This window comes from Erythranthe guttata, chromosome 1 (genome assembly GCF_056151865.1).
Source record: "Erythranthe guttata isolate IM_541 chromosome 1, IM_541, whole genome shotgun sequence".
In the NCBI taxonomy this organism is placed as follows: domain Eukaryota; kingdom Viridiplantae; phylum Streptophyta; class Magnoliopsida; order Lamiales; family Phrymaceae; genus Erythranthe; species Erythranthe guttata.
Window position 1 is genome coordinate 1,227,501 of NC_142533.1, and position 13,422 is coordinate 1,240,922.

At 33.6% G+C, this 13,422-nt stretch overlaps 2 protein-coding genes across 4 annotated transcripts in view; one reads left to right on the forward strand and one right to left on the reverse strand.

Moving 5' to 3' along the window:
- KAT3 (potassium channel protein) overlaps positions 1-4,198 on the forward strand; it is a 5,799-nt gene extending 1,601 nt beyond the window's left edge. The window contains exons 2-13 of the mRNA XM_088815337.1: positions 259-474; positions 581-742; positions 1,131-1,188; positions 1,286-1,603; positions 1,689-1,928; positions 2,060-2,158; positions 2,236-2,268; positions 2,432-2,617; positions 2,715-2,792; positions 3,043-3,100; positions 3,446-3,589; positions 3,807-4,198. Of these exons, the coding sequence (XP_088671463.1) occupies positions 259-474; positions 581-742; positions 1,131-1,188; positions 1,286-1,603; positions 1,689-1,928; positions 2,060-2,158; positions 2,236-2,268; positions 2,432-2,617; positions 2,715-2,792; positions 3,043-3,100; positions 3,446-3,589; positions 3,807-3,910 (1,696 nt within the window). The 3' untranslated portion in view covers positions 3,911-4,198. The remainder of the gene's footprint in view (positions 1-258; positions 475-580; positions 743-1,130; positions 1,189-1,285; positions 1,604-1,688; positions 1,929-2,059; positions 2,159-2,235; positions 2,269-2,431; positions 2,618-2,714; positions 2,793-3,042; positions 3,101-3,445; positions 3,590-3,806) is intronic.
- LOC148772532 (uncharacterized) lies at positions 57-5,673 on the reverse strand. 3 transcript variants are annotated; one of them, XR_016030183.1, is made up of 5 exons: positions 5,528-5,673; positions 4,455-4,506; positions 4,094-4,260; positions 2,279-2,327; positions 57-1,208 (listed from the first exon to the last, which is right to left on the reverse strand). XR_016030183.1 is itself a non-coding variant. In XM_088815342.1 (4 exons), the coding sequence occupies exons 1-3, from the start codon at positions 5,607-5,609 to the stop codon at positions 4,104-4,106; spliced, it is 291 nt and encodes a 96-aa protein (XP_088671468.1). In that variant the 5' UTR covers positions 5,610-5,673; the 3' UTR covers positions 1,135-1,208; positions 4,094-4,103. The 3 variants fall into 3 exon arrangements, 2 of the variants coding, with proteins under 2 accessions (XP_088671467.1, XP_088671468.1); XM_088815342.1 differs by lacking the exon at positions 2,279-2,327 and having other exon boundaries at positions 1,135-1,208; XM_088815341.1 differs by having other exon boundaries at positions 57-4,260.
- Between the last annotated feature and the right edge of the window lie 7,749 nt (positions 5,674-13,422).

A 13,422-nucleotide genomic window follows, 5' to 3' on the forward strand; every position in this document is an offset into this window, starting at 1 on the left:
ATATATATATATATATATATCATATTTCGGAAATAAAATCGGATCGGAAATCGGAATTTCCAATAATATTATACGTAATTCCAATTCCGTTCCAATTTCCACCCCCAAGTCACATGCATATATTCTTTCAAATAATATTTATTTTTACATAATAATAATATCATCGAAAACTTTGTAATAATATAATTTTAACAATAATATCCCATCAATAAGCACACAAAAAAATAATTTTAAAATAATAATAATAATGTGATGCAGGTGGTGGCGAACCTTTCTAGTGGTGCTGGTGGTGTACTCGGCATGGTCATCTCCATTCGAGCTAGCTTTCAGAAAGACGTCAACTGGTGCACTCTTGCCTGTTGACTTGGTAGTCGATGCCTTCTTCGCTATTGATATTATTCTTACTTTCTTCGTCGCTTATTTGGACAAGTCCACTTACTTACTCATCGATGATCATAAGAAGATAGCCATGAGGTAATAATGCACATATTTTTAAGAGAGACATTATCGAATCAAACAATAGAAAGAGACTCTTGTTTTTTTTTCTCCTATGATAGATAGTTAAGTCGCTTTTTTGCAGGTATATTACACATCTATGGTTTCCAATGGACGTGGCTTCGACTTTGCCGTTTCAAACTATATATCGGATTTTCACTGGGAAAATGCATAACGGTGATGTGTTTGGCTTTCTCAACTTGCTTAGGCTATGGCGACTTAGGCGTGTCAGTGAACTCTTCTCTAGGTATGATTTTAATTAAGACTCGGGCATGTCAGTGAAGTCTTGATCTTGTCTGGATGAATTCACTTGACAAATAAATTTCAAAAAGTCAATAACTCTAAATTTGGACTATTCTCCGATTTATTCGACTTTGAAATCAATTTTATTTAAAATCCCATAAATTCAGATTCTTCAGCTCAAATGCAACCTAAGTGAATTATCAGATGGTCTCAAATCTCAATGTTATACGTAGTTCATTAACCTTCGACGTAGCTATACTAATATACCTAGGATTAATACCATCTCTGTTCCATTTTAATCCAAGGTGCATAAAATAGTCGGAATATACAAAAAAGTAAATAAATACTCTTACTATTATCAAGAGCTGAATTCTTACCTCGTTTGCCATCAGGTTAGAGAAGGACACTCGTTTCAGCTACTTCTGGACAAGATACTGTAAACTGATATCTGTATGCATCTCTTCCTCCACCTGTCGATTTTCACACACACACACACAGTGAATAAGAGAATTCATTTATCCAGGGTTTTTTGTATGATCTATAACAGGTGACACTGTTTGCAGTACACATAGCGGGGTGCTTCTACTATTGGCTAGCCATACATTATCATGTATCAGACGATACATGGATTGGATCTCAAGTTCCCGATTTTGAGGATAGAAGTATCTGGTTGGGCTATACCTATTCCATGTATTGGTCGCTCGTAACACTCACAACGACTGGTTATGGTGACCTGCATGCACAGAATACAGGGGAGAAGGTTTTTACCATCTTCTACATGCTTTTTAACATCGGCCTCACCGCCTACTTAATCGGCAACATGACCAATCTTATAGTACATAGTTCCGTTCGAACATTTGCCATGGTAATAATTATCTTACTCCAGTAACACATAGAAGCACATTTTAAATGATTTTTCTTTATAATACTGATTTAATTTGACTTTAAAGAGGGATGGGATCCATCGAATCCTGAGCTATGCGAGCAAGAACAGACTTCCAGAAGGATTAAAGGAGCAAATGCTAGCACACGTCACGCTCAAATTCAAGACAGCAGAACTTCAGCAAGAAGAAGTATTACAAGATCTACCTAAGGCTATAAGATCCGGCATTGCACAGCATCTCTTTCGTAAAACTGTAGACAATAGCTATCTTTTCAAAGGAGTTTCTGAAGACTTTATTGTCCAGCTGGTAAGCTCGTTTTTCTCTCAATTATCAGTCTATCTAGAGATTATCAAATTGATCTACCTCATTGTACTATAATGAATAGCTGGAGTTGTTATTTTTTTTTTCTTATTAGGCTTTGTGTTTTACTTTCACAGGTTCCTGAGATGAGAGCAGAATATTATCCACCCAAAGTGGACATCGTCATACAAAACGAGATATCAACAGATCTCTACATTATAGTATCTGGAGCTGTGGTACAAAAAATAACCTAACTAAATAATTATTCGAATGTTTCTACAAGCTTTATCATATGATTTTTTTTTAACCGCAGGACCTGGTGACACAAAAAAATGGAATGGAACAGGTACACTTACCTTTTTTATATGCCCTAAAATGATCACCGATTTTCTCATGCAACGTGATCTGAAATGGATCCAAAAAAAAAAATCAAAAAGTCAATTTTAACCAACAGCTTAACGATTAACCAACTTCTACGGCGTAAATAAAGCTGAACGGAAAATTTTCAGTTCCTGTCAAAATTAGGGTCTCCAGATATGTTTGGAGAAATTGGGGTGATATTCAATATTCCCCAGCCTTTCACGGTGAGAACAAAGAGGCTCTCACAGGTCATCCGTATTAGTCACAATCATTTCAAGCAATTGGTGCAGCCACTTACTGAAGATGGAAAGATAATTCTCTCAAATTTTCTTCAGGTCAGAATACTAATAAACAATTAATTTTATCTAATTACCTGCATTTCAATTCACGGATTTATGAACGTATTATATTACTAAGGCTTTTGAATCTCAGCACTTGAAGGGCTTGAAGGAGGAGGTGCTAAAGGAGATGCCATTTGTAACAGAGTTGCTGGGTGAAACTAATGTTGAGGTAATCTTTTCCTAACAGAAGCCTAAACATGGCTAAGTGATGATGTATAATTGTAAATATTTAGACAAACAATCCGGGAAATTTCTCAGTGCTTACAATGAATTATAGTCAAATCGAAACATCAAGATAAAGCTGAGGCCAGGGAATCCTAAAATTAATTCTTGACATTTTATCATCATGTTCAGTGTGGCAGCCAATTGTTATTTCAAACGAAAAACAACTGAAGAGGGCTAATTTTATCATTTTTCAGGCTATGGCGCCAACTGCAGAACCTCAAAATCGTGATGAATCAAGCCAAGAAACAAAGAGTAAGACACCATGACACTTGAACTTGTCTTAACATAGTTATAACAAACTACAGGTACTTCTTATCTTTGCAATTATCAACAGGCAATTTGCTTACCGAAATGCACTGGAAATATTACCCGTCATACATAAGTTAGGAAACGAGAACATTAATATTGTCCTCTGACTAGCTTAGAAATTTCATTAGCTAAATATATAAATAAATAAATAAATTCCTAAATCGGCTGCAGTCAATACACACAAAAAAAAAAAAAAAAAAATGTCTTCTGCCACTCGGAAATTGGAGAATATCTTTCATCATTTGTATATTCCCTTTATTCGCAACCTAAAATAGTGTATTTATTCAGGAAACTCTATGGTTTACACGCCAGACATACTTCCAGTACGGGTAGTGCTACATGGGCATCATCCAGATATCGAACAAAAAGAAGAAAATGGGGGAAAGCTTGCCCATGTTCCTGATTCAATTAAAGACCTCCTGGCTTTAGCAGGTGAGAGCTATTTATTTGTTAGTGTGGAACATCTCAATAAATCAGAGTAATAGTGTGCACCAGAACTTGAACTCAATATATATACCCTAACCTTGAAAATTCCCTATTGGTCCGTTGGAAGAAATCGCATTTTCATTCATTAAACGTACTTACAAGTGGAAGAAAAGATATATTGTGAGATTTTAAAGTGTACAGCTTATATTTTTGGTGAAAACAGAAAAGAAGCTTGGGAAAAGAGGAACCACGATTCTCATGGCTGATGGATCACAAGTGGAAGACCTAAACGCTTTAAGAGACAATGATCACTTATACATCTTTTGAGGACAACAAACTTCAGAAAGTTACAATCGCCCAAACAGTTTGATGACTAAAAGGTATAAAAGCAATGTACCGTATTATATTTGTCAATGACATGTTCTACTTCTTGAATTGTATACGTATATAGAACTAGAAGTACGTGATTATGATGCTTTCAAAATTTCGTGAGGAATAAAACACACAAACCTTAAGAGATTCAGCTGACATTACGACTGTTAAACATGTCAAGAACTGTAAAAGCAGCTTTCTGAAAATGATCTTTCTCTTCTTCTAAGTGAATTTTCCTCTCAAGCACAGAGTCTTTGGACTTCTCTATCTCATCCGTTATGCCAGTAGAGTTCTGATCAATTTCACTGTGAAATTCAGGTTGACAAAGGTTAATTTGAAGTACGATAAATAACAAAAAGTAATAACTACTTTACAACAGTACACAAATCTAAGTAACAAATATTCCCAGAATAGACTCACAAAATGAACTTGACAGCAAAATCAACTTTAGACCAACAATAATGAGAATGTAAACATGCTTTGTCAGCTCATAGCTCACTTTATCATCTTGAGCATGTTGTCCATCGCTACTTGCACGTTCTGAGTGAGATCTGTTATCTCACAGAAATATTTATTTTGTTATAATTTAAAAAGAAAAATCGTAAATCATATAATTAAGCAGACATCATAAATGATCAATTTATGAAACTGATCTAATATTTTTAAATATTACACATCAACAACTAAAATGAAACTCACAGATAGGACATATAGTAACTGTCAGTGAATCCACCACTTCATCTTACGTTAATACTTGCCAAATCTGGACATATGTTGATATTCGAAGAGAACATTTGACCTGAATTTCAACTTTTCACTACATTAAAGGATGAACCAGAGCTATTAAGAAGCCAAATTGTGGCATATTTAACTCCTGTAACTTGATGCACATCCTAAATTTTACGTCAAACGCCCAAAGAATGGTTCTCTTATTCAACAGAAATTAGAATCGTCCAGTGCACAGAGAAATACTCCTCTATAAAGTAATGTTCAGTAGAAAATCTCAAATTGTTTTATCGTTTTAACAATCAGTGGAACAAATAAGTCATGCTACAAATATTTTATATTCTTTGTTGTTTTCACATCCTAATACATTTCCGTTGCTCAATAGAAAGAACTATCTCAAAAACACGTTCAAGGCGTAGTACAAAATTTAGTCTGGTAATTTGCTAAATGTATCAAGTAGCGAAATATATTTTATTCCGAAAAGTATAAATCGAGAGAGATATTAGCCGTAATCAACGTAATACCGGCATTTGTACATTATTTGTAATATGAAAATTACTGAACAAAATGAACAACCTAATTTCACAGCTTTTCGGAAGCTATTTGATCATCAAAGACTATGACGAGTTAACACAGACAAAATATTGCGATATTGCAAAAATTTTTTTAAAGAAAGGAACGAAATCAATTTTCCGAGCGTAGAAGAAACTAAATTCACTGAACAGAGGAACTCAGGCAAAACAATAATTCGATACCAGACACGTGCAAATCCGAAATGCATTCTGAACTGCATATAACACACCATAATTGTGCGTGTGTGTGTGCGTGCGTGCGCAGAAGAATTACCGTAAATGAGAGAAGATAGCTGAGACTCGACGGCGGACGGCGGAGCGGGATCTGCTCCGGTGGGAGGTGGCGATGACGTCATTCTTTGATGCTTTAGAGAGAAGATGGATAAGCGCTAATTTCGAGTGGGGTTTTCACTTTTCGGCACCTAAATATCTAAAATCGTTTAATTTATCGTTTTATATTTATTTAATATAAAACGATAAATTAATTTTAGATGTTGGGCCTGGACCTAATCCGGATCGGATCGTGAAAGGCTAAATGGGTCGGGCCTTTAATCTCTATGGATCGGACTCATTTCTAGCAACTCAATACAAATTACGGCCCAATACATCAATTTTAAATTACATGTCTTACGACATAAATATTAAAAGTAATAATAAATAGACATGAATTTTAACGAATACAAAAATACATATAACTAATTAACCCTTTATTATTAGGGGCTTTAAGATATAGGTCTCTAGTGACAAAACTTATTAGAACTAAATGACAAGTCTAACTAAACATTTGCTTCACATCCTTCATTAAATTCATTCCAAAAATGCCCTTCCTTTACAAAATTCGAATTTTACCTTAGGTAAATTCAAACTGCATTTATCATTTTTTTACTCTGCATTTAATATTTTTTCATTTTTCCATCTAACGTTTTTAAATTTTATTTTTACAGTATACCGGTTGTTCCATTTTTTTTTCTTTCGTCATTTTAGCATTTTATACACTATTATAAAAAAAAAACTTTTTTTTATTCAATATATATATATATATATATATATATATATATATATATATATATATATATATATATATATATATATATATATATATGTTATTTTTTCATCTTTTTATTCAATTTAATTATTTTTCAATTTTTTTTTATCTTCTATCAATACCTATAGTTATCTACAGTCAATGTAGTCATTATCATGCTTGTAGCCATCTAAACTTGAGTTTTACTTTATCGGACATTGTCTGGCTATTCATATATGGATGTTCATATACAGTACATCAACTTGTAGTATACTACGGTGTACTATGGTATACTGCGCGGTACTATGGTATACTACGGTGTACTATTCCAAACCCTAGCCGCCAAAACCCTAGCAGTCGACACAGCCGCCGCACCCGTAGTCACCTACCTTCTTTTGAAAACCCTAGATCTGGAATTTTGAACCCTAACGTGTGCTGCCACGCAATCGTTGCCCTAAGAACGTTTTCAATAACCTGTAACTAATCGAATAAAAATAACAAATCAGATCCAAACCAAGCCAAAACTCTTTAAAAAATCAATAAAAACATATGCAATTAGTCAAAATATACTTTTAATCACAGATCTATACAAAAATTGAAGAAAATTAGCAAATCTTTATAAAAAAGAAATAAGAAAAACCTGCTCCCTCGGCCATACAACACCCCACCGTTGCCGCCTCCACCACCACTTCCTCCGTCGCTCCCCTCCTGCTCTTTCGGTCGCCGGCCTTTGTGCTTGATGGAGAAGCAAGATAGAGATGTAAGAGAAAAAGAGATAGAGAGAGAGATTGACATACATAAGACGAGAGATAGGGGGAAAGAGAGAAAACGAGAGAGAAGGCGAAAGAAGATAAATAAATCTGAGATGAGAAACGTGATATATGTAAGTTATAAGATTTAAGGTATAAGGGCAAGATAGGGATTAAAAAAAATTAGGGATATGAGTAATATATTATTTCAAACTAGGGATTTAATTAAAAGATTGGATTTTGACTTGTCATTTAGTTCAAATTAGGTTTGATTTGAGGGACTCATAGCATATTAACCTTTTTATTATTCCTCTCCTTAATATTTTTTTATCATTTAATTAGGAGTAAGATGATAAAATTGAGAAAAAATAAATAATAAATACTTTATTGAAAATCCAAAGTAACAGATGATATGAATAAAAGAAAGAAATAAAAAAACTTTAAAGCGACAGTGAATTTAAAATTTATAAAAATTGTGTACCTAATATAATAAAAATGGTAAAATAAATTAGTAATGACCGTTCTGCACACAAGTTCACGTGTGCCCAAAAACTAATAAAAACACAATTGACTCAAAAACCGCAAACATAGTAATAAAATAAGTAAAATAATTAATTATTTTATCTAAAATGATGTTTCCCAAAAGCTAATACCTTAATTAAATATTAATATTAGGAGTAACGCTACTTTATGCATAATGGCTAGCATAATTAATCTGACCGTACTATATATTAAAATGATGGTAGAATTTTTCGTTACTTGTGATGAGATATTCAATATTGTACTAAAGAAATGGGAAATCAAAATTATTTAATTATTTGTGAAGCAAACACGGCCTTAGTAAATTAGTAAATATGTCAGTGTACTAGTTGTCTGTCACATGGAGAACAATTCAGATGTTTGAATATTTCTATATGCTAAAATCCAATACCTTCACAAGATTTTGGATTTTATTCATTATTTTATTTCAAATTACTGTTTTTTTTAACCATTTAGGATCCATTTTGATATGAGTTTGTTCAATTTGCATATAATTTCTTAATTTACTGGATCACAAGTCCAACTTTGAAGATCATTACAACGAAGACCCAATTATATTCAGATAATGTTTGGGCCCGACAATCTCAATTAATTAACTTCAGCCCAATAAACGAGGTATAAATAAAGATTTTCACTCAAACGTTCTATTATTCTATTGAGACGGCTTCTAGCATTCTCTCTACGACTTTTGCTATCCACACGTCTTGCTTGAGCGTCGTAGGAGTTTCCGTCGGATCAACACCGCTTCGTTTACGTGTTCTCTGATCAACAGGTCTCTCATGATCATCAAGCTCGTTAGACAGTGATCCACTTTACTCTTTCAGTTCATCCTACATCAGATGATTTATCCTTAGCATCATCACATTTGTTATATTATTTGATGCTACATCTGGTGAAACCGTCAAATACATCGGGTGATTTTTTACTGCGAAGCTGCACATAATTACACACAACCACGTGTATGTACGATAAATGGGAAGTTATTTCACTAAATCAACTGTTAAAAATCACCCGGTGTGTTTCACCGGGTATAGAATCTCAATGTATTCAAATTTATACAAAATCTTAAATCTAAATAATTTCTTATTTATAATTTTTAATAGGGTTAATATTGGAGACACCCCTCAAACCAAACCTAATTAGATGTGAGGGACAACATAAAATAGAACATTTTAATTAAATCCTTAGTTGAAAATAAAATTTGACCAACATCCTTTTATTTTTATTTAATCCAAAAATATCCTTATTATACCTAATAAAAATCAACGTTTATTTTCTCTCTTGTTATTTCTTTATTTCTCTCTCTCTCTTCTCTCTCTCTCTCTCTCTCTCTCTCTCTCTCTCTCTCTCTCTCTCTCTCTCTCTTCATCTCTCATCCGCCGCCCACTGGCTTTTTCTCTGCTTTTTCTCTTTTTTTTTTCAATTTCCCATCACTCCACCATGGCCTTCTTTCTCTCTTTCTTCATTGGCCCCAACCCTTCCTCTCTTCTACTCTCTATCTCTCTTTTTCTCTATTTTCGATAGTGGTGCCGACTTGGAGGTATTAGTTGTAGGAGTTTTTTTAGATCGGATCTTGGTGTGGGAGCGGCAGGCGGCGGGCGGCGGTGGTTTTGGTCACTCGGGGCGGCGGTGGTTTTAGTCGCTAGGGGCGGCGGCGGTTTGGTCGCTGGGGGCGGCGGCGGTTTTGTGATGCGATCTCTTGAGTATCATAAGAATTATTTACTAAACGTAAGAAAACTCTTCTTTATTATTTCTCTTCATAATCAAAACCCTAGCACAATACGACTATTTAAAGATAATAAAATCCTAAAATCCTAACCTAACTAGAAAAGATATTTACCTATACTAATAAAATACTTAAAAATCTCCTAACCACTACTAACTCACGGCAATATTTATATCTAAATATACTATTCTAATTAATTAATAATTAAATATTAACTAAACAAATAATTAAATAATAAACTAAATAATATATCCTATCAAACCACCCCTTTTGAAATGAACCTTGTACTCAAGGTTCGAATCAATTTGGTCCCTCTCCTTTGTGTTTCCACCTATGTTTGACTTCATCGACTTGCTTCCCGATTGACTCCGAAAAACACGATGAACGATCGAGCTTTTTAACACATTGTTCATGTTGATCCAACGAAATTCCAAAGGCTACTTTAGCGAAAGTATTCAATATTTTTCCCGAAAAATAAGCCTCTTCACGTTCCGGCTCATTCACAATCACCAACTCTCGTTCGTCTTCTTTATTTTGGAAGTCGTGGCATCCTTCCAATATATTTTTTAATTCTTCGTCTCCTTTCTTTTGAACACCATGGAAATCTCCTAATATCCATTGTGTCTCTAAGTTCTCCTCCCTGGTTAATTTCTCGTCTTCGTCCCACTTTATCTCAGTTGACTCCGATTCTTCTTCTTTCGGCTCTTCGTCCCACTTTGTCTCAGTGGAATTCGATTCTTCTTCTTCCGGCGAACTCACAAAAATCTGGGGTTCTTCGAAAAAGTCATCGTCGTCCTCTTCCTCTTCCTCCGGGAATAGGCTCGGCAGCGGCATCGGCAGTGGCGGCGGTGGCGGTGGCGTTGGCGGTGATGGGCGGCGGTCCCTTCGGCTTTGATGATGGCGTTGACGTCGTCCTTGAGTTTGTTCGAGCAATTTCTGAAAATTAATCCGTAATTGCTCTACGGATTTTTCCAATCGCTCTAACCGTCTTGTTTCTGACATCATGATTTTCACAAAGTTTTGATGTGATCTCAACTTTGCTCCAGCGTAGCTTTGATGTAATCGCTGCATTGCTAACGAAGCGTTGGTGTTAATCGCAACTTCGCTCTGATACCAATTGATGCGATCTCTTGAGTATCATAAGAATTCTTTACTAAACGTAAGAAAACTCTTCTTTATTATTTCTCTTCATAATCAAAACCCTAGCACAATACGACTATTTAAAGATAATAAAATCCTAGAATCCTAACCTAACTAGAAAAGATATTTACCTATACTAATAAAATACTTAAAAATCTCCTAACCACTACTAACTCACGACAATATTTATATCTAAATATACTATTCTAATTAATTAATAATTAAATATTAACTAAACCAATAATTAAATAATAAATTAAATAATATATCCCAATAGGGTATGAGAGGAATATTATATTATATTATCTATTTACAGAAAAAAATAATCAATAAATCATTTTTGTTTATCTTATTTAATTTAATTGATTTTTCAGTTTGATTGGAAAAGTGGCTGTGGGCGGCGGGCGGCGGTGGTTTTGGTCGCTGGGGGCCGCGTGGGCGGCGAGCGATGGTGGTTTTGGTCGCTGGGAGCGGAGACGGTTTTGGTCGCTGGCGTTAGTGGTGGATTTCTTCGATGACGACGGTAATTTTTTGTTAGAATTTGATGTTGGGTTTGGAGAAGGGGAAGGCTAATTAAGATGGAAAGTGGGACATAGATGAAGAGAATGGAGGTGGTGGTGGTGGTGGCGGTGGCGGATCTAGGATTTCATATAGGATGAGTGCGAATGACTACGAGTGTCTCTGAATTACTATGAGTGTCTACGAATGGGTAGCGACTAGGGTTCAAAATGTGAGCTAGACTTTTAAGAGTATGTGACTACGGATTACTATGGTTGCTATAGGTGTCTATAGTCAAATACGATCGATTTTTTAAAAAAAACATTCATAATTTTCAATATTAGTAAATTATAGTATATCATAGTACACTATAGTATACCATAGTACACCATAGTATTTTAAAATCTGTTGTTTTATTTAACAAAAACGAAGAAAAAATCGTAATTTTCAGTAAAATGTAAAAAATAAATAAAAAAATGAAGTTGTTTATAATAATGTAAAAAAATGCTAGTGTGAAAAACGAAAAAATAAAGACGACAAAGTCTATAAAAATAAAATAAAGTATGTTAGATGAAAAAATAAGATATTAAATGCATAATAAAAAATGATAAATGCACTTTGAATTTTACTAAATGCAAATTTCAAATTTGTGAGTGAAAGGCATTTTTGGAATGAATTTAATAAAGGATGTGAAGCAAAAGTTTAGTCTGACTTGTCATTTAGTTCTAATTAGTTTTGTCACCAGAGACCTATATCCTAAGGCCATTTTTTAATAATTTACAAACGTTAAAATAGGGATTGGACCTACGGTGTGGGCTACAAATATAAGCCCAATAACCCATATAAACTTTTGTAGTAATAAAAGCTGAAATGAAGACAAGTATATATATTCTATAATTAAATATTATTAAAAATCTGCAAACAATTAATTTTTTTATTTTTATTTTTTGATAAATTAAAAGTGAGAAAACGACAAAATGGAGAGCAGTAGGCTAAAGTGGAGTAGTACAAGTGTACAACATGAATGATGTTAGCCTACAACTGTGGTTGGGTTACTTTTACACGGTTTTCTAACCATGGTTAGTTTAAGCTTAACCCAAGCTGACGTGACATCTGAAAACCAGAAAAATGACGGTCGATTATATTCTGGTGGCTAACCGGCGCGTGAGGGAACCTTTTGATTGACCCGGGTCAAAATGTGTAAATGAGGCGAGTTATTGCTGAACCACTGACGCCGAGGCGAAATGTCTTAATTGCCCCTCACAAAATTAACCACCAATTGCAATTTTCACCATTTTATTTGGGTTTATTTATTTTAGGGTAAATTACAAACACCCCCCTGAGGTATGGTCAATTTACGAAAAAACCCCCCTTGTTTGGATAATTACATTTACCCCCTTCAACTATGATTTTTTCTTACACCTCCACCCTTGTGGTGCCAAATTCAACATAATCATCTAGATTCCATGGAATGTGCTATAGTTTGTACTCGTTTTGTGTAAAAATACAGTTTCCGATGCACCAAAATCTGATATATACAAGCTAAAAAATACATATTATGATCATCTTGCTTCATAATGTACAGTTCTAATGGGATAAAACGGGTACAAAAAAGAAGAAACAAAAGTGATAATATTCCTTATAATCTCGAAGATTCCACTAAATTTGAGGAGTTGAGGGGTGGTTGTAATTATCCAAACAAGAGGGAGTTTTTTGTAATTTGACCATACCTCAGGGGGGTATTTGTAATTTACCCTTTATTTTATTTGCATTACATAGTTTGTTATACTGGTGATTGTTAGAAAAAAGAAATGTGTATTTATTTTTATTAGTATTTTTTTATGGTTCAATTTCCTAGCAAATTATTCTCTAAAAAAATCATTATTTAAGATGTAATAATAATAATAATAATAATACTATTATTATTATTATTATTATTATTATTATTATTATTAAAATTATTATTATTATTATTATTATTATTATTATTATTATTATTATTTGAATTGTTGAGGGTGTCTCAAAGGTTGAGTTGGACTTTAATTTATAAAGGAGAAAAAGAAAAGAAAAAGGTAAAAAATAAAAATAAAGTGGTCAGACAGTTTTAATTGCAAATTAATTAAAAATAACAGCAAAGTACACAGAGTGGGACCCGCACTCACACTCCCTTTGAATTTGTCGTTTTGTAATGAATCGTCATCCCCTAAAGTGAAACACGATTTCCTTTTTTTCTTAAATATTTTATTAAATAATTAAAATACATTAAAGTACTTTGTTTTGGAGTATTATTTATTTATTTATTTATTTCACTTCAATTATTTTTATAATAATTATTATCATGACATACGAGGATTTGGTATACATCTTCATGCCCTACAATTGCACGTGAATACAACAAAATTACACTTTAAATGAGAGAATGTTTATTATTTAATTAAACAAACAAAGAATATGTATAGATATGTGTATGTACGTGTCCAAAATTGAATTTA

Bases quoted from the DNA above. Each gene is read 5' to 3' on its own strand.
- LOC148772532 (XM_088815341.1), bottom strand. From the start codon at position 5,609: ATGACGTCATCGCCACCTCCCACCGGAGCAGATCCCGCTCCGCCGTCC. The intron at 4,507-5,527 runs GTAATTCTTCTG...GTGAGATAACAG, and splicing joins GCTATCTTCTCTCATTTACG to ATCTCACTCAGAACGTGCAA. The intron at 4,261-4,454 runs GTGAGCTATGAG...TGAATTTCACAG, and splicing joins AACATGCTCAAGATGATAAA to TGAAATTGATCAGAACTCTA.